The sequence below is a fragment of the Orycteropus afer genome, unplaced genomic scaffold (assembly GCF_000298275.1).
Source record: "Orycteropus afer afer isolate SDZICR_OR568_19922 unplaced genomic scaffold, OryAfe1.0 scaffold00047, whole genome shotgun sequence".
In the NCBI taxonomy this organism is placed as follows: Eukaryota; Metazoa; Chordata; class Mammalia; order Tubulidentata; family Orycteropodidae; genus Orycteropus; species Orycteropus afer.
Genome location: NW_006921634.1, coordinates 4,629,783 through 4,651,189, shown reverse-complemented (window position 1 = coordinate 4,651,189; position 21,407 = coordinate 4,629,783). Strand labels below are relative to the sequence as shown.

General features: G+C 39.9%; 1 protein-coding gene across 1 annotated transcript in view; it reads right to left on the bottom strand.

Moving 5' to 3' along the window:
- The window catches only part of FAT3 (FAT atypical cadherin 3), a 722,716-nt gene that overhangs the window by 128,984 nt on the left and 572,325 nt on the right, over positions 1-21,407 (bottom strand). The window contains exons 8-11 of the mRNA XM_042780568.1: positions 16,405-16,615; positions 6,753-10,826; positions 2,056-2,252; positions 535-688 (exon numbers count right to left, since the gene is read on the bottom strand). Coding sequence (XP_042636502.1) covers positions 535-688; positions 2,056-2,252; positions 6,753-10,826; positions 16,405-16,615 — 4,636 coding nt within the window. The remainder of the gene's footprint in view (positions 1-534; positions 689-2,055; positions 2,253-6,752; positions 10,827-16,404; positions 16,616-21,407) is intronic.

Below are 21,407 nucleotides of genomic sequence, written 5' to 3'. Positions count from 1 at the left end.
GGAAACCCAAGGAGGGGTCGCTATGAGTCGAGTCCGACTTGACAGCACATAACAACAACAACAACAGGAAGGAATGTTTAGTAAAAATCAGACAGTTGTGTTAAGAAGAATTAGGAAGGGACCCAAAAGAGATTTCAGCATGGGGGAACTCTTTCACTATGTATACATTGCTGTGTGATTTGCATGGAAACCTGCCTATGTGATATAACTCTGTTGGCACTTTTTATAGGCAGATGTCTTAATTCATGTAAATAAGAAACAGTAGAAGCAAATGGAGATGTCTGACTACTTGATACTAATAAATGTAGGTGAAGTCAGGGCAAGTTTTATAAGCCAAATAAAATTTGTGTGGTCTAGAGCATTGATCTTCTGACACCATGTTGTGCTCCTAATATTTCCTAGATAAAGTCCAAGATAGTAGAGCATAACAACTAGGTGCTAGTGTGTTAACTACCCACTAGTGAGACCATATGAAAGTTTAACTTCTCTCATGGATAAACAGTGGCATTTACCCAGGAACAAATTTCACCTTACCACTTTCTGGATCTAGAAAAAATTCATTGTTTCCCAATCCGTAGAGTGAGTATCGTACATCTCCATTGGATCCAATATCAGCATCCTTGGCACTGACCTTCAGGATAATTTTATTTGAAGGAATGTCTTCAGGAAATAATGCTGTATATGAAACCTGGGCAAAGGTAAGGAGAGGTGTTTAAATAATTATTCTTTTAGTGAAAATTGCCATGATTTCTTTTAAAATGTATTTACAGTATTTAACTTCTGCTATTTTCTTTCCCTCCACCACAATAAATGATGAAACATAGTAAATCTGATGCCCTGCTCTCTCCCATGCCCATTCATTCAACAAATATTTATTGAGCACCTACTATGCGTTAGGTACTATTTTGGGTGTTAAGGATACAATGGTAAACAAAACACAAAAATCCCTGTCCTGTGGAACGAAGGCATACATCATGAATTGATTACGATCTTCTTTTTTGCTAAACCCCAGTAAGGCCTTGGGAGCTTCTCAATTCTTTAAAGAGTTACTATTGATATTTGGCATTAGCATGAGAGATTGAATCTATTTGTAACACTTTTCTAAGCTATCATCACTTGCTGGTTAATCACCTCTGACTCATGGTGACTCCTTGTGTATCAGAGTAGAACAGAGCTCCATAGGGTTTCCAAGGGCTGATTGTTCAGAAGTAGATCACCAGGCCTTTCTTCTGAGGCATGTCTGTGAGGACATACACCTCTAACCTTTCAATTTACAGCTATTTGTTAACTGTTTGCACCACCCAGAAACTGAGTTATGTTATTGTTGTTGTATGCATTTGAATAGATTCTTACAGAGTAGAACTGCCCTGTAAGGTTTCCTACACTGTAATTTTTACAGAAGCAGGTCATCAGGTCTTCTTTTCCCACAAAGGGGCTGGTAGGTTTGAACCACTGACCCTTGGTTAGCAACCAAGTGCTTAACCACTGTGTTACCAGAGCATCTTTTCTAAGATATAGAGCACTAGTGATGTCTCTTGGTCCATATAGTAATGAAAATGGCAAATTAATAGTGATTGAATTTCAGTAAAAAATTGTAAAATCTAGTACTGCCTCCTGTCATTGGCTGTCATGTATAGTAAAGGTTACTTTAAGAGAAGCCTAGAGACTTGGGCTCAGTACCAACACTGCCACTAACCAGCTGTGTAAACTTATATAAATAATTTATCCTTTGATAGCATTCTCTTTCTCTTTTATGAAAACAAAGATTTAGGCAGAATAAGGCATAAGGTGCTTTTTGATTACATAAGATTTACTTAATTTTCAGACTCATGTTTTTTGGGTAAAATTAGGTATCTCTTCTTTCTGTCTATACTATTTCATGTCTACAATTTTCATTCTAGACACCACCGCTTACCTTTTCATCTCTAATTGGAGCTCATTAACCAGGAGGATAAGAGAAGAAACAAGGCTGGTCTTAAGAAGAAAAGTGAAATGAGTCTTGATTTAATTTTAGGGAAGCATAGTCAAAGTCAGAGATATGTCCCCAAATCTCACCTGCTCACAGACTGGGCTATTGTCATTCACATCACTGACAGACACTTCCACCATGGCCTGTGTGACAAAGAGCCCATCAGTAGCAGTGATATTGAGGAAGTAAATGTCTTGTTCTTCTCTGTCTAGAGGTCTCTTCACATAAACCTTCCACTCATTCTGCACCAGGCCCAGAGCAAACCTTCCTCGGGGGTTCCCTCCTGCCGGGGGGGAAAAAGCAGCTTTTAAACTTGTGCAGTGAAATGCCCTGATCTGCAGCTAACAGAAGAACCCTGTGTGGGGTCATCCATGTGCCCCCTAAACTGTAGCATTTATGATACTTTGATTCTTGCATAACAAGTTATGATATTTATGTGCTTGGCTTGTGTGGAAAGTAAAACAGTGACTTTCCAAAAGAATAAAACCCACTTAGAGAAGCTGGAGATGATCTCTTTGTTTAGTTCCCCTTAAGAACAATCAAATTCAAACTGTGAACAATCAATTGTCTTCTCAGGATGATACAATTGCTTTTCCACTTAGTCTCAAGAGAGGATGTAATACACCATAGCTCTTGTTACCAAGACAGTTTCATTAGCTGTTGATTATGCAATCAAGGAAAGGCAGTCAGTTCTATTAAGGAATCCTTTAATGAAGGCTTTCTCATACAGCTGCGCTCTTCTTCTAAGCATTGGAGTTTAGGGAAGAAAAGTTTACATGATAGAGGAAGACCCCTTAGTATTAAATAGCCCTAACGAGGGGTCACTTAAGGAGCAGTTCAAAGATAAGTACTATAACTAGATCAAATTTGCCAGAGCAAAGCTGGTGAAGGTGGAAGAAAAGTAGAAGAGATGAAGGGGACCGGTTTTTGTGATGGTGAAATATTGACGGTAAACCCGGCAATACTACTTTTTTATATTATTAACCTACACAGAGACAAAAGCAACTTGGAGAACAAGAGGGAAGAGGAAGGAAGAAGAATTCTAATTCCTAAGAGGAAAACAATGTCATTTCAAACCCTGAAGAAGACTGGACAAATGTGCCCATCACCATTTAATTCATCTGGGCAGTCAACAGGTATATACCCTACTCTGGACGAGGCACTGTTCTATGTAGTAGGGCTGGACAAAACTTCCTGCTTCTGTGATGGAGTTCACATTCCAGTGGGGAAGACAGACATTAGAAACACAGAAAACATATATTGCTGGTTGGTTACTTCATTGGCAAAGTGGAGTCACTTTACCTTTACAAGGAATCCTAAAAAGCACAGGGCAAAAACTATGGTCCTACCAGAGGGACTGAGTGGTGAAAAAATATTTTCATTTTCCTGGACACCAGATTTCTGAATCCCTGGAGTTGAGGTGACCCACACAGGCCATCTGCCTTTAGGTGTCCTTTTGAACCTGGAGTCTTGAAGGAACTAGTTTTCCTGGAGTCACACTCAGGTCAAACAACAGCCGAGCATGCAGTTTAGCTGAGACTGTTTTGCCTTAGGCACTGGGTTCTTTAGTAGATAATCTTTGTGCAGTCAGTTTCAAGAAGCAGGAACTCCAGGGTCTGACTGAAAGCTGTTTTAGGATATAATGGCATGTCCTTAATGGCTCTGTTTTTACAAATGACTGACCCTGAAACCCTGCACGTGTTCTGACTCTATCTCCTGGTAAACTAACATGAAAGGAATTTGCAGTGACCTTAAGGAAACGACTGTGTTGGGACTCTGCCTATATAACCTGTTTTCACTATTTCCTTCTCAGAGCTCCTTCCCAATACTTAACACTACCTGATTTGTCTTTGATCTATTCACAATAAATATATTCTGTTATACTATTTTCTGGTGTTTCTCTGTGCCTTTAGATTTTTAACAGTGGGAAGGAGAGAAAGCATGGGGAAATGGGTCCGTCAATGACCTGGACAATTATGGGATTATTGTTTGTGTTATATGCCATTGGGTTGATTTTTGACTCATAAACACTCTGTGTGACAAAAGTCTTACTGTCCCCTAGGGTTTTCTAGGCTGTAATCTTTATGGGAGCAGAGTGCCAGGTCATTCTCCCACAAAGCTACTGGGAGGATTTGAATCATCAGCATTTCAGTGAGCAGCTGAGTGCTCAACCACTGGCCACCGGGCTCATGAACCATGGGAAAGACAGAACCATATTGAGACACAGTGCAGAAAAGATGAGGGGTGAGCATTCCTCTAGTGCAGTGGTTCTCAACTAGGGACGATGTTGGCCCCCAAGGGACATTTGGCAAAATCTATAGACATTTTTGGTTGCTACATTGACTAAGGGTAGGGGGTGCTCCCGGAATCTTGCAGCGATGCTGCTGAACATTCTGCAATTCACAGGACAGCCCTCCCACAACAAAGAATTATTTGGTCCCAAATGTCTGGTGTCGAGGTTGAGAAATGTGTTCTGGTGAGGTGCAGAGTCCTCTCTGAGATATCACTTTCCTCTACCACTGGCGGGGATTCAATTATGCTTTAGTTGAATATTATTTCAGCACGAACAAATTTAACCTCTCTATTAAATGCTTTCATTGCAAGTCCACACAGTTCTTTTGTTAAATAAAATGATTAATGCTCCTTTGTTATTCTGAGGCAGCATAGCCAAGTTGTGTTACACCAAGAGCAAAAGTTAAATCTAATTAAAATCAGCTGGTGGTTGGCACTGCTAATAGTAACAGTAGCTTTAAGCTACTTTATACTCATTACTTTGGTAAAGTTGATGGGATAGCCCTTTAAGTTGTTCAGTAAGAATTCAGACACTATGTATAAACAATCAAGGCTGAGTATTCAACAATTCTTCCAAATAGAAAAGCATTCCTTCCAATGCCTAAGAAGCTTTTACTCAGAAACTGAACTCAAATAAATCAAAGGGATGCATTATTCATCTCTTTCTTTCCTTACCACTATCATTCTATGTCTTAACTGCAGAAATATACATTTTAATGACAAAGGACTGAAAGTATCAGGTAAATCATAAAATGGAAAAAGAGATTTAAACAGAAAATACCATCCAAAAAACAGCACCATAAAGAAAAAGGGGCAGAATAACACCAAAAAGAAATGTAGCAATCCCAGGCACCAAGACATGTATGCTCCATTGCCGAGCCTAGTCTGCAGTGATTAATTAACTTTTCCACTAACGCACTTAAGCAGATTCTGTGTCCTAAGGGCATTGTAATTAATTCATTTTTCACTCTGAATAATGTAGTTTTTCTAAAGGGAAGCCACCTGACTACAAGTATTGATGGATTGTTTAAAATCTTTTGGCACTTTGCTTATGTTCTGCCTTTGAACGTCACAACATCAAAATATTAGCTTCAAACCCCCAGACGATTTTTAGGAAGATGGTCCTCATACCACCAACCTGCTTGTCTTTGGCAGTTTAAGGCCAGTTGACCCTGGGAAGCTACCCCTCGTCAGAGACATCCTTTCGTCACTAAGTCATGATATCTTTGGCCCCTTAAAGCACTGGTGACATTTTTTGAAGCACTCTTGATGACCTCATTTGTCTATCTTGGCTTCCCCATTATACTGCTATTTACTATTTAGAAAAGAAATTCAGATAAAAGAGAAGAAAATTGAGTTGTCATAAGAAATACCCCTTGATACAAAGTTATAACTTTGTTTTATGAGCAAAATGTCAAACATTTGCTTTCTAATCTCTATTTGTGCTTATGTGTGCACAAGTGTGTTTATTACCAGGAGAAACTTGTAAGTGAAGTTTATTGGGATCAAACCATTTGTTTTTCTTAGCACTAGAAAAGGTCGGATGAGAGGAATATGATTAAAAATAAATCTCTCTGTCAAAATGTAAAATGGTACAGCCACTATGGAAAACAGTTTGGTGGATCCTAAAAAAAGTTACACATAGAACTACCATATGACCCAGCAGTTCTGCTCCTACATGTATACTCAAAAGAATTGAGTAGTGACTCAAAGAGACACTTGTACACCAAAGGTCACTGCAGCACTCTTTACACTAGCAAAAACAATTGAAACAACCTAAATGCCCATCAACAGATGAATACATAAACAAAATGTCATACATACATACAATGTCCTACTATTCAATTGTAAAGAGGAACAAAGTTCTGATACACACCACTACAGATCTCTACAGAAGTAGATTGCCAGTCTTCCTTCCGAGGAGTCACTGGTGGGTTTGAATCACCAGCCTTCTGGTTAGCAGTAAAATGCCTTAGGCACTATGCTACCAGAGCACTTTTGAAAACATTACATTAAGTGAAATAAGGTGGACATAAAGAGGCCAAATACTACATTATCCCACGTTTATGGAATATCTAAAATAAGTATATCTATTTGAGATAAAAGAAAAAATAAATTAGTTGTTACCAGGGAGTAGAGAAGTGGGGAATTAAATAAATGTCCTCATTTAAAAAAAAAAAAAAAAAGATGTTACTTTCATTTCTTCAACTGAGATAGTGTGCTGGGCTTTTTTAAAAAAAAATGATTAAAAAACAAAACAAAACAGTAGGACTAGGGTAACAATCTAGAAAATCCGTGGCAGGCAAACCAATGAACATCAAATTAAAGTTGTTAGCAATAACCAATAACTGAAAAACGAAGGCCATAGAGACCTTTACACAGTTCCAGACATGCTTGGTTCATCTCATCTCTTTTCTCTCTTACTCCACTACTCTCCTCCATCTTTTTTTTAGGAAGCTGAGCACGTAGTGAAAATGAAGGTGGGACTCACCTGTAATGTGGTAGCTCACTTGGCGGTTAATATCGGAAGTGTCTCTGTCCCATGTGCTAAGGACAGCTACCACTTCTCCGGGTGGGTCGCTCTCCTTCACATTCCCTCGGTATACCTCTTGGGCAAAGATTGGCGCATTGTCATTTATATCTGTTACCCTGACAGAGACCACAACAGTGGAAGAAAGAGAAAAGGCTTCTCCAAGGTCGGAAGCCACCACAGAGAAGGTGAATGTGGGATCTGTCTCATGATCCAGGTCCTTCAAGGTGCTGATCCAGCCTGTGTTGCTGTCAATATTGAATGCTTCCATTACCTTCTGGGGCTGGGAATCTGAGTGGAGGGAGTAAGTGACCTGCCCATTGGCTCCCCAATCCATATCAAGAGCTCTCACCTGGGTGAGTTTGGTGCCCACAGGCATCCCTTCCATTATGATTGTCTCATAGCTTGATGTTTCAAAAATTGGCTTGTTGTCATTCAAATCCAATACCTTGATATCTACATCTACAGTAAACACAATGTCTACCTTGTCCAGTGGTATAGTGGCTACTACTTTAAAGTGGAAAGCAGGGCTGATTTCATGGTCAAGGCGTTTGTCAAGCTTGATAGTGCCTGTCTCTTGTTCTATGATGAAGACACCCCCTTTGTTGTTTTCTGTCCGTTCCCCATTAACTGTGCTAAACTGGACATTCTGACTGGGCAAAATCCTCAGGGTGTCCACTGTGCTCCCAATGGCTGTGTCTTCTGCAATGGTAAAGGAATACTGAGACTGGGTGAATGAAGGCAAGAACGTTTCAGAGGGCAAGACATGGATGTAGACAGGAATGAGGGAATGCTTTACCGGAATGCCCCCGTCTACTGCTTTGACGAAGAATGAAAGCACTGTATTTTTCAGCTGGTTAAAATTGCCCTTTGTCACCATCCAGCCATTGTCAGGATCGATTTCCAGGAGGTCAGCCACTGAGACTGAGGCCTCACTATACAGGGAATAAGTAATTCTTGAGTTGGCTCCATCATCTGGATCCATGGCTTGAACCTGAGTGACGAGGTGGCCTCGTCCAACATCTGCCCTGACACTGGCTCTATATTCCACAGTCATGAACTGGGGAGCATTGTCGTTTTCATCCACAACAATTACCCTCACAGTACAGAAAGTTGTTCTCCCTCCCCCATCAAGGGCCCCCAAAAAAATGCTAAAGTCTCCTTCCAAAGGATTTTCCCTGTCTAGCCTTTCTGTTGTTATCACCTGTCCATTGCTGTCTATGAGGAATCGGTCCTTAGCGAAGTCATTGATGATAGCATAGCTGATTTGACCATATGTCCCTGGGTCTCCGTCTGTAGCTCGAACATGAATTACCTTTGTTCCAGGTGCTGCATTCTCTCGTACCTCAGCTACATACGTGCTTTGTGAAAAAGCAGGGCTGTATAAATTAGCTCCAAGTACCCTGATATGTACTTGCGCAGTGCTGGTGAACAGCCCATCAGAGACAGACACATTTAGACTGTACAAAGGCTCCATCCGCTGCTTCCGATGGTTGGACAGTGTGATGATTCCACTCTTGCTATCCATTAGGAAGCTGGTCCGGTCATTTCCAGATAAAATGCTGTATTCCAATCCATCAAAATCAGAGCTATCCGCATCAGAGGCTTGCACACAGGTCACAAAGTGGCCCCGGGGAGCTAATTCACTCACATATGACTCATAAATGAGCTGATTGAAAACAGGAGGGTTGTCATTTATGTCTGAGATGTAGATATGAACCAGGACCTCACTGCTCAGTGATGGGAAGCCACTATCTGTTGCTCTGACTTTCAAAGTGCTGTGCTGTACTAGCTCATGGTCTAGCATACGAGCTGTCAGGATTAAGCCACTTGCACTGTCTATGTGAAAATAATCTGTGCTATTGTAAGTATCCTGGACAATCTGATAATGGACCATTTTGTTATTTTCTGAGTCTGCATCAGTAGAGACAACTTGCAAAACAGGTGTCCCAATGAGAGATGCTTCTGATAACGTTGTATTGTATGTGGGTTGATCAAAAATAGGAGGGTTGTCATTTACATCATTAATGAGCAAGTCAACAGTAACTTCAGCCCTGGCACCAGTAAGGGCATCACTGGCTCTTATTGTCAACTTATAAGCAGATATAATTTCATAATCCAAAGGGCTAACAACTTTGAGGACTCCAGTGTCAAAGTCAATGTTAAACTGTTTATAAGGATCCCCATCAATAATGATATATATGATTCCTTGGCCTTCTGGACTGGTGGCATTGATGCTTAGAATGGGGGTGTCCGTTCTGATGTCTTCATTGATAGATGCTGTATAAAAGGGTTTATCAAACACAGGCATTGCTTTGTTGACAATAGTAATGGGAAGTTCCACAAATGTAGACAAAGAGGGTTTTCCACCATCTCTGGCTAGGATGGTGACTCCATACTCAATATTGGACAAGTCAGAGTTAAAAGCTTCTTTTAAAATAACATTCCCTGAATTAGGATTAATTTCAAAGTGGCCATAGTCATCCTGTAAGACATAGGTCACTTCCCCATTTGCACCTTTATCTTTGTCAATGGCTGTCACCTGGTAAATCAGAGTCCCAGGCTCAGCATCAACTTGCACAGCAGCATAATAAGGGAGGCCTACAAAGACTGGAGAATTGTCATTTATGTCTTCAATGTTAACCCTGACCACCACCCTAGCCACACGCAGATGGTCTAGCTCACGGCTGGCTTCCACTACCAGCTCATATAGCTCTTGTTCTTCACGGTCAAAGGGGACTCCAGTGGTCTGAATGACCCCTGAGGTAGATTTTATCTTGAATTTATTTCCTGGGTTTAAGATACTATATTTTAAGGGCTCATTAAGGCGGTTTCCAACTGCATTGACAATAGCAACTTTGGTTATGTTAGTGCTGTTCTCTGAGATTGAAGTGGAGTAAACATTTTGTGTAAAGTGGAGACCACTGTCCATGGCTTCTTTAACCATGATGGTGATCATGGCTGTACTATAGAATTTTCCATCAGATACTGTAACTATCAGCATGTAGTGATCTTTGGAGAGGTTGTTGTTTTTTATGGTAAGCACACCGCTATTTGAGTCAATTAAAAAATGATCCAAGCTGCCTTCCTTTAGGCTGTATGTCAGTTCAGGGGGCACCTCAGAGTCAGGATCGGTGGCACTAACTTTCAGAACTTCCACTCCAACATAGGTAGGTAGAAGTAAGACAGTTTCAAACACAGCCTGTGTGAACACAGGTGGGTTATCATTCACATCTGTCACCTCAATGCTGACTTCAACGGGACTCTCTGCAGTCAGCTGGGGGCTACCACTGTCTCTCACATGAACGTGAAAATGGAAATGGGCAATGGTTTCATGGTCCAGATTGGCAATTGTTCTGATTGCACCTGTACTGGAGTCCACAGTGAAGAACTTCTTGGCTGTGGACTCCACAATCTGATAGACCAGCAGAGCATTCCGGTTGCTGTCAGCATCTGTGGCTCGAATCACCAGTGGGCTGTTATCTGTGCTTCTGACAATGCTATTGACTGGGGCAGCCTCACTTAAGCTGCCTGCATATTGAGAAAAGAGAAACACTGGAGCATTATCATTTTCATCAACAATCTGAATGTTGACTGTGGCATTGGAAGCCATCCCTGCCATGTTAGTGGCCTGGATGATGAGCTGATAAGAGGAAGTGCGTTCGTAGTCCAATGCTTTCTGAGTGGTGACAACTCCAGAATATGGATTTATGGTAAATATCCCATCAATGTTTCCATCTTTGACTTCATAAATGAGGGTAGATTGACTGATGGCAGCAATGAGGATGACTGATGTTCCAATATCAACATTTTCATGTACTTCTGCTTGGTAGTCTTTGTGTGTAAACTTGGGGTGAGAATTATCAGACATGGTTACAGAAATGCGCACAATGGCAGTGGCAGACATTGGTGGGGAGCCCTGATCTGTGACTTTGACGGACAGGACAAACTGACTCATCGTAGTCATGTCTGGTTCTTTAGAAACAGTGATGATGCCCAGGACTGGTTCGATCTTAAAAGTGTTCCCAGTGTTCCCTAAAATGCAGAAACCAGGAGGAAAATGAGTTATAAGTGGTTCATTAAGAACTTTTTTGATGATTAACTCTTCAAAAACACAAAGCAATTAATTATACTCATTCTACTGTATTTTGAAATAAAACCAGAGACTTCTCTTTTAGGACTATTCAAAAGCAACAGAAATAAGTTTTGGAGTCCCTGGGTGGTGCAAACAGTTAATCACTTGACTATTATCTGAAAGGCTGACAGTTTGAATCCACCCAGGGGAGCCTTGGAAGACATGTCTGGCAATCTGCTTCTGAAAGGTCATGGCCTTGAAAACTCTATGGAGCACAGTTTACTCTGCACACGTAGGATCATCAAGAGTTGGAATCAACTCGAGGGCAACTAACAGCAACAATAGCTTCTTAAATAACAGCAACAACAACAACAAATCACCACAACACTGCATAAGAGGGCTTGTAGGCGAGGCTTTTCCACAAATAATATGCACAACTTCTTCATTCCCAGCTTTGTGAGAAAAGGAACAGATTGGGCTGGAATGCACCAAGGCCAATGGTATGAAAAAACAAAACCAAACTCATTGCTGTCAAGTAGGATCCAACTCATAGTGACCACCAGAGCGGCCACCAGAGTAGACGTGTTGGGAGCTCTGGTGGCGTAGTGCCTAAGGCATTTGACTGCTAACCAGAAGGCTGGAAGTTCAAACCCACCAGCCACTCCTTGAAAGGAAGACTGGGCAATCTACTTATGTAAAGATTTACCCCCTCAGAAACCCAAAGGGGGTTGCTATGAGTCGGAAACAACTTGATGGCCAAAGTTCAGTTTGTTTTTTTATACAATGTATTATATATACTAAATATATATGTCTATATACATTATATACACGTAATATATATACATCAGGAGCTCTGGTGGCATAGTGCCTATGGCATTTGACTACTAACTAGAAGGCTGGCAGTTCAAACCCCACCAACCACTCCTCTACTTCCGCGGAGATATGGCCTCAGAAACCCAAGGAAGGGTTGTTATGAGTTAGAATGCACTCAACGGCACTGAGGTGTTTTTTTTTTTTTTTTTTTTCAGTTTTATAATGTAGTTCTTTAGCTTCAGTTCATGTTGTTGTTGTTATGTGCTGTCGAGTTGGACCCGACTCATAGCGACCTCTCCGTGGGTTTCTGAGGCAGTATTACTACGGAAGTAGGTTGCCCCATCTTCCTTCCGAGGAGTGGCTGGTGGGTTTGAACTGCCAGGCTTCTGGTTAGCAGTCAAATGCCGTAGGCACTATGTTTCAGTTCATAGTGAACCCTATATATGGTCACTTACCCCAAAGGTAAGCTGTGCTATATGGAATTTGTACTGTTAAACCTTGTCAAAACTGAGATCATCTGAAACACTAGTTTGGTGATGGTGGCTTTGTTCAGGTAAATTCTTCCCAAGTAATTATTTGCTTTATAAGTTGTGAGGATTTTTCCTGACTACCCTTTGACTCTTCTCTCCTGCTCTCTTTCCCAAGCCCCAAAACACACACATGGGCATACAAAGACACATAATTAGACATAAAAAAAGAAAAAAAAAAAAATTATAGGGCAATTGCTCCAAAATGGAACCGTTCTATGGATTAAGCATTTGAGGAGTTTCTGGTGAAGTAGGAAGCTACTGAAAATCTGAGCCAGCACTGAAGCCAAGCACTCTGAATCATAATCCTTCTGAAACCAAGAAACTGGGACCCCCACCCACTAAGACCCCCACCTCTATGACATATCTAGAGTGGGTAAAGCCAAGACCCATAACATTGTAGAAGTTTAGAGCTTTGCCGTTGACATCTTCAGTGTTTTGAAATCTGGGATTGTGGAGGATGATTTAAATAAGATAGTAAAAAACATGCAGCTCTTAACTTGAAGAATGCTAAGAATGTAGATGGTGACATGGAGCTCAAAAATAGTGAACAGTGTACAGACAAACCTCATCAAGTTGCTTTTTGCTTTTCTCATCAGGCATTCTGCCATTTATCCAAGAATATACATGCTTGTATGTCTAAATTCTTTTAAATAAAAAAATAAATATCAGGGATATTTAGCTTGATCTGGATTTCTCTTTGAAGTACTCTACTACAGCAGACACATAGACAAATGTCAAAATCATTAAAATAGCCTCCAGAATTCAGAGGACAGTTATACAACGTGTCTATAAAATATACAGGAAATGCAACTGCATCTTCTGCCATAGATCCATTGCCATTGAGTCGATTTTGACTCCTAGAGATCCCCATTTGGTTTCCAAGGCTGTAAATCTTTACGGAAGTAGATTGCCTCATGTCCCTCCCATGGAGCAGCTTGTGGGTTTGAACAGCCAACCTTTTGTTTAGCGGCCATATGCCTTACACACTATGCCACCTGAGCTCCTTATCTTCTTACTATATACTTATTAAATAAAATTTTCCATGTCTAAAAAACAGTCACATTCAAATATAATTTATTTCCACAAAACATTTGCTTATTTTAAAGGTATATCCAGTAAAGAGGTGGATTAGATCCTAGCCCTAAACTGTGCATATTTAACACTGTTGCCCTTGATATCAGCATGAGCTTTTTCTTGACTACCTAACATAGCCACTTTTTGATCACAGCAGCAAGTGATTCAACAACTTCATGAAAAAGCTTTTGAATTTTCAATTAATAGTTCCATGGAATTGTGTGAGTCTAACAGTTGATTTACAGACTCTTACAAGGAGCTAGGTGTCATTTCTCTTCAACATTTCAGAAGAGAAAACAGTGCTACCTAAGCCATGATCACCTTCCAGGGATGGCACCAACATGCCCCCCTGAATGATGAATGCTAAGGAAGTCAAGTTCTTCTGTGTGCATTGGTTAAGGTGTCCCCCCACAGAATTTCCAGGTAAGTCCTTCCTCACTCCAGGCTCAGCACATTCCTTCATATCCAGCCAGACAGTGACGAAGAAGAGCCAGCTTTGACCTTGAGTAGAACTTCCTAATCCTGCTGTCCCACAGTCAAGAACTTGCTGATTATACCCCTGAAGGATGTGATGCTCATATATCTGGCCTACTTCTTTCCCTTTCCAACCTACAGAACTATTTCCTCGGAATTTACCTCTTGGTTATTCCCTACTGCTCCACTGAATACTTGGAAACTAACCTGTTTTCTCAGAATCTATGGTAACTTGTAGACTTTTGGAAATTGAGCAAAGCCTGTGTCTATCTTACTTATCATTGCTCATCTACTATTATTTAATATTTGTTGAGTGATTTAAAGCAGAATTATATCTAAAAAAGATTTTTAATTCTTGAGCCGTATGTATCTTAGGACTCAATATGCCCCTCTCCTAACTCAACTCTTAGTCTCTCTTGTACTGCTCTATCTCAGAGCCAGCCTTGAACCACCACTGGCACCAAATATAAAAGCTGAATGAAATATAAGACCTGAAACTCTGCACTCAAATTCCATCTTGGTTCATCAGGCCAAAATAAAAAGCTTCAGTAGTTACTTTAGAGGCCAGGCAGATAGGAAATTTATAGTTCACCAATAAATAGAGTCAAATCTTGCTTAGCTGAGGTTTGTGAGAGAACCTAAATAAAAAGTGCACTTTATGTAATGAGTTGTCACTTGCTTCAGAATGTTAAAGCTTCTGGGATGTGCTTCTGGGATCACCGTCATCTGGGAAGAAACTGTCTTCAGCTGTGATTAGTCTATCAGTCTAGGTCTAGCTGTCCATGAAGGAGCCCGGTGACCGTTTGAGAATTACTGTGCACACTGTAATTCTTACCAGCTTCTCACATGCAATCAAAGTTCATTTTTGAGATACCAGTCATTTCTGTGGTTTCAGGAGTTTCTGATTTTCTATGTGAAAGATGTTTTAAGGAAATAACTTTTCTCTCTAGTTTTAGTCAATTGCTAAAGAAATAGACTGAATTCCTTCTGTATGCACTGCAGTGTACTGTAGTCCTCGGGGGTTAAAAGATAAATGAGGCAGTCTTTTCTGCTAGATGGTAAGTTATATTACTCTGTGAGAACCTCTAAATTGGTTTGAAAAATCATCTGGCTATCTAAGGGGAAATATAATAGCAGTCCCAGTGACATGTAAAAAGCAGACAGATGCATGGACAAATGTTTAGAAAATATTTACAAATAAGAAAGGTAAAAATAAAACCCTGTATCTAAATTTTTACAGTGACATAAAGCAATATATAAGCATGAAAGAATATGGGAAAAAGAAAAAATAAAAGATCAGAAGAGACTATAGGAAGAATACAAAGAATTGTTGATGTAGGTGACATTTCTGTGACATTAAGTATTCACTAAAAAAAAGATGTTTCCCTATATGATTTGTGAGTCAAATGAACATGGATTGTATCATTAAATAATAAAAATGTCCTGTAATAACCAAGAGATGCAAAATAGCATTTCTAAGGATATACTGGTCAGGCTTTGGGCTGAAAGGAAATTCCATGGAAACCTGGCGAAAAAATGGGTGCAGCTTATGGTGCCTGGTTGTAATGAACCAACATCATTTTGTTGTTGCTGCTGTTGTGTAGAGCTTAGCACAGACTTGTATAAAATGTGGGTGCCTAATCAAGGAAATACTTTTAGATTATCATTTAATAAAGGGAATTTTTTAAAAGACTTTTTTGTTAGATTTGACTTTTCCAGTATTTTTTTAGTCCCGAACTGTCATTCTAGCATTCATATTTTAATTCAACCACTCACAAAAATGCTCCACATTGAAATCAAGGGGAAGAAGCCTTTCCAGCAACTGTCATGAAAGGAAGATAGCATTTTATATCATATATGACAGACATAATATTGCAGAACATTTTGAAAATATGTGGCTTGAATATTCAAAAACAGATAGAACAAGGGAAAGGAAAACAGAGCAGATAAAGGATATTTGTCATTTTTAGGTTCACAGTTCTCCCCCTTGCTTGGACATTAATCTCTACTGTCTTAAGTGTTTTTTAGCTGCCAATCTTTAAAGCATCACATAAACTATGGCCTTGCATTTTAGATGTTAAAATTGCTTAAGAATGTCAAATGTAACCAAATGAGAGCCTATATTAACCTGACAGGTTACACAGGCAGCTCACTCAGGCTGCACACCCACCATCTATCTCTGCTCCTCACACTGCCTCCAATGAAATGAAATTATGCTAACGGTGGGAGTGTAGGAATTTCTGGAACCCATAGCCCTCCTACTGACAAGTAAACAAGTAAGATTCAATCCACAAAACAGCCAGTTGATGATGAGAGGCTTTGGCTATTTTAGTCTGAGGCAATGGGTTCTTGACTTTTAGGTAAAAGCCACTCAGTTTATTACAAATTTCTTTTTTCTTCTCCATTCCAGAAAAATCCATGAGTGAACACAAAGAGGGAAACCCTTTCCTTGCTGTCAACGATGGAAAACACATTGCTGAAATAACAAGAATTTAATACACCATCATCACACAAATGGTCACTTGGCCAAAAAATTCATTTGGAGACATTTCAATGGTAACTATATGTATTTCACATGGAGATAAATACCACTGAGGGTCAAAAGCCATGGATTACGCTGAAATCTGTGTGGTACAATTGCTCTTACCTGCTTCTATGGTATATATGAGTTCTGCATTTTCCCCTTTGTCTTTGTCCAGTGCTGTCACTTGCAGAACAGCAGATCCTAAAGCAGCTGATTCAAACACAGAGGCTTCATACAGTGGATTGGTAAAATAAGGACTGTGATCATTGGCATCTTCCACATTCACAATGACTCGGGCCAAGTTTCTTCGATAAGGAAACTCCTGATCTCTGACCTTTAGGTAAAATATAAAAAGCAGTAGAACTAATATCTTACATAGCAAAGAAAACCCAAATAGCTATGTGTGTAATGAGAAAAAAAATGAGATAATGCATGCAAAGGGCTTGACCAGTTCCAGACACATAGTAGGTACTCAATAAATGGTGGTATTATCAACATAGGAAAATTGACTGTGAATAAATTGAGAACAGGAGTCACATTATCTTTATTGCCCTGTCTCATGCCCAGCTCACTGTGGTACTCAGTCTATTTAGGGAGTTCAAACCTGATATCACAAACACAGCACTTTCCTCTGGCTCTCCTCATATAGCCACTTCACCCATTATCTGTGTACATAGCTACTAATGAAATGGAGGACTGAAGCCATTCTAAAGGGGAAATGAAAGAATGGATAAGCATTGTCATTCTTTCATTCAACGAACATCTACTGCCACCTAAAAGAGTTGAAAAATGAAAAGGGTATGCATTAAGATCTATAACCTAGGTATTAGTGAGCTGAAATGGACTGGTTTTGGCCATTTTGAGTCAGACAATCATATGATCTACCATGCTGGGAATGACAAATTGCAGACAAATGGTATGGCATTCATTGTCACAAAGAATGTTTTAAGCTGTATCCTGAAGTACAATGCTGTCAGTGATAGGATAATATCCATATGCCTACAAGGAAGACCAGTTAATACTACTATTATTCAAAGTTACACACAAACCACCAATGCCAAAGATAAGGAAATTAAATATTTTTACCAACTTCTGCAAAGGAGTTGAAAGGAGCTCTGGAGGCATACTGCCTAAGGCATTTGACTGCTAACCAGAGGTTGGTGGTTCAAACCCATGAGCCACTCCATGGAAAGCAGACTGGTCAATCTCCTTCCTTAAAGATTTATTGCCTTGGAAACCCAAAGTTTTCCATGAAGAAAGCAAAAGGTCATTAAAAAGACAGGAAAGGAAGAAAAGACCAAACTAGATGTCAGAAGAGACTCTGAAACTTGCTTTTGAACAGAGAGTAGCTAAAGCAAATGGAAGAAATGACAAGATAAAAAAAACTGAACAGAAGATTTCAAAGAGGAGCTCAAGAATACAAAGTCAATTATTATAATGAGATGTGCAAGACTTGGAGTTAGAAAACCAAAAGGGAAGAACACTCTCAGCATTTCTCTAGCTGAAAGAAATAAAGAAAAAATTTCAAGCCTTAAGTTGCAATATTGAAAGATTCTATGGGCAAAATATTGAATGATGCAGGAAGCATCAAAAGAAGATGGAAGGAATACAGAGTTGGAAAAAGAATTGGTCAATGTTCATCTATTTCAGGAGGTGGAGTATGAACAAAAGCCAGTGGTACTCAAGGAAGAAGTTGAAGTGCACGGAAGGAACTGGTGAAAAACAAGGCTCCAGGAATTGATGGAATACCCATTGAGATGTTTCAACAAATGAATGCTGCACTGGAGGCACTCACTTGGTTATGCAAAGACACTTGAAAGAGAGCTACCTGGCCAACTGACTGGAAGAGATCCATATTTGTACCCATTCTAAAGAAAGGTGATCCGACAGAATATGGAAATTATTGAACGCTATCATTAATATCACATGCAAGTAAAATCTTACTGAAGATGGTTGCAGCAGTATATTGACAGAGAACTTCCAGAGGTGCAAGCTGGATTCAGAAGAGGACGTGGAACAAGGGATATCAATGCTGATGTCAGATGGATCTTGGCTCAAAGCAAAGAATACTAGAAAGATGTTTACTTGTGTTTTATTGACTATGCAAAAGCATTTGATTGTGTGGATCATAAGAAATTATGGGTAACAGGGAGAAGAATGGGAATTCTAGAACACTTAGTTGTGCTCATGAGGAACCTGTACATAAACCAGGAAGCTATCATTTGAACAAAAGAAGGGGATAGTGCAAAGTTTAAAATCAGCAAAGGTATGCATCAGGGTTGTATCGTTTCACCATATTCCTTCAATCTGTGTGTGGGGCAAATAATCTGAGAAGCCGGACTGCATGAAGAAGAACATGGCATTAGCATTGGAGGACGACTTATTATTAACAACTTGCAATTTGCAGACGACACAACCTTGCTTGCTAAAAGTGATGATGACTTGAAACACTTACTGATGAAGATTAAAGACTACAGTCTGCAGTATGGATTACACCTCAACATAAAATGAAATTCCTCACAACAGGGCCAATAAGCAGCATCACGATAAATGGAGAGAAGATTGAAGCTGTTAATGATTTCATATTACTTGGATTCACAATCAACACCCATGGAAGCAGCAGTCATCATATTGCACTGGGTAAATCTGCTGCAAAAGACTTCTTTAAAGGGCTGAAGAGCAAAGATGTCTCTTTAAAGACTAAGGTGAGTCTAACCCAAGCCACAGTATTTTCAATCGCCTCATATGCATGCAAAAACTGGACAATGAATCAGGAAGACTAAAGAGGAGTTGATGCTTTTGAATTGTGGTGTTGGTGAAAAATAGTGGAAGTGCCATGGACTGCCAGGAGAACTAACAAATCTGTCCTGGAAGAAGTGCAGCCGGGAACACTCCTTGGAAGCGAGAATGGCCAGACTTCGTCTTACCTACTTTGTTCATGTTGCCAGAAGGCACCATTCTCTAGAGAAGGATATCATGCTTGGTAAAGTGGAGGGTCAGCGTAAAAGGGTAAGACCCTCAAAGAGAAGGATTGACACAGTGGCTGCAACGATGGGCTTGGGTATAGCAAGGATTGTGAGGCTGGCACAGGACTGGGCAGTGTTTTGTTCTGTTGTCGCTATGAGTCGGAGTCGACTCAACGGCACCTAGCAACAACAACAACAACACATGAGGTGCTGGTGCTTCAGTGGTACGATTCTTGCCTTCCATGCTGGGGCTCCTGGTTGAATGCCCAGCCAAGCCTCCTCATGTGCTGCCACCACTCATCTGTCAGTGGAGGCTTTTATGTTGCTATTATGCTGAACAATTTTCAGTGAAACTTTCAGACTAAGACGTACAAGGAAAAAGGCCTGGTGATCTTGTGAAAATCAGCCACTGAAAACTCTGTGGTGCACACTTCTACTCCGACTACATGAGGTTGCCATGAAATAGAGTCAACTCAGTTGCAACTTTTTTTTTTTTTTAATGTTATCTGTCAAACCCCTGGCAATTCAGCAGTGAATTAGACAATCAGTCCCACCCTCAAGGAGATTAGAGTTGAGTGGTGAATCCAAGTAAAGAGGTATAACACTAACTAGTAATTACCAGGATGGCATAAATGCAGGGTATACTGGGAGTGAGTAGTAAGAAGATCCTATCTTAGCATTCAGTTTCCTGGAATAAATAGCAATAGGAAATAAAAGTGGTAAATGGGGAACTGGGGTGTGTGTGGCATATATTTCAGGCAAGAAGAAGTAGTATACAAGGACCCAGAGTAAGACAGAATTCTGGCCACCAGGAAGATGAACAGAATCTTAATTCCTAAAACGTGAGACCCTCCTTTTGACTTCACAAAGAACCTTGTCTAACCAGTTTAAAGTCTCCCTTGATTTGCATATGGCAGAAGCTTGCAAATAATCACGTCTTTAACTTTAACCACATGATTTGGTAATAATTTATCATTAATCAAGTGTGTGTTCTTGGTATGTTCAATTTTGGACTTCATAACTTAAGTGAGATATGAAGAAATCAGAAAACATAATGAGCAGACCCATCAAAGAGAAAGAGGTTTTCAGTAATAGTACCTAGAAGGAATGAATAAAATGACTTAGCATGGAGAAAGGCAAGATAAAGTGCTGGTATGCTCTAAATATTCAATTACACAAATAATAAATGGTGGAAGGTGCCTGAATAGAATTTGCATTTGTTAAGGAAAGAATGAATGGAAATGACTTGAGGAACTGTGAGAATGGAGTTAGTCACAAGTACAAGGTTTCTGCCTCTAAGAAAGCACACCTGAGTGACTGCTGAATTGCCCTGTGGGTAGACTTGTCTGCCATACCCACGAACTAAGCCAAACTCTTTATTGTGGGATTACTGAAACCTAGGTCTGTCCAACTGAATGTAAGATCCAAGGGTGCATGGTAGGGTACTTGGAAAATATTTGTTGAATGAATGAAGAAGTAGAAGGATGAATTTGATGACCTCTGTGAGTCACTGATTCTATCCCTTGGAGTCTAAGCACGAAACCATAACTTAGGACAGGGCACTCAAGCTTTCTCTTGACCCTAAAAGGTTTTCAGTCTTGTAAAGAAGAGTAGCAGTTAATGGAATATCACTTTCAGCTGCTTGGGACTTGGCAAAATAGTGGTGTGTTTTAAAGACCATCAGTGCACAAGATTAAGTCTTTTTTGTCCACCTGGTCTTAAGGAATGCACTGGGGGCTACATTAGGCAGTGGCTGTGCAGTGGATTCTGGTGATTAGAGGAACAGATTTTAGTCCAGAAACTAATGAAGGATGTTTCTTATTCATCACTACTTTCCAATTATGTGAAATATGAAAATTCCACTTTAAAAGTAAAGCAACATCTTTTGCGTATTTCACTGTACATAAATTATATTTCAATAAAATGTATTAAAAAAAAAGGAAAGGTACATTTCTTATATAAGTTGAAGGCCTCATTAACCCAAGTTCAGAATGAGCACTCTATGCAGGCTTTGCTGTGCTCTGTAATCACTTGTATGTGCTAGTATTTACCGCTAGATCCAACGCCAATACAATAAGTAATAAATCAATTCTAAGGGCTAGGAATTGCACAGGTTGAGTAAATGATTGCCCTTGTGATTAACTTCTCAAAGAACTTCTT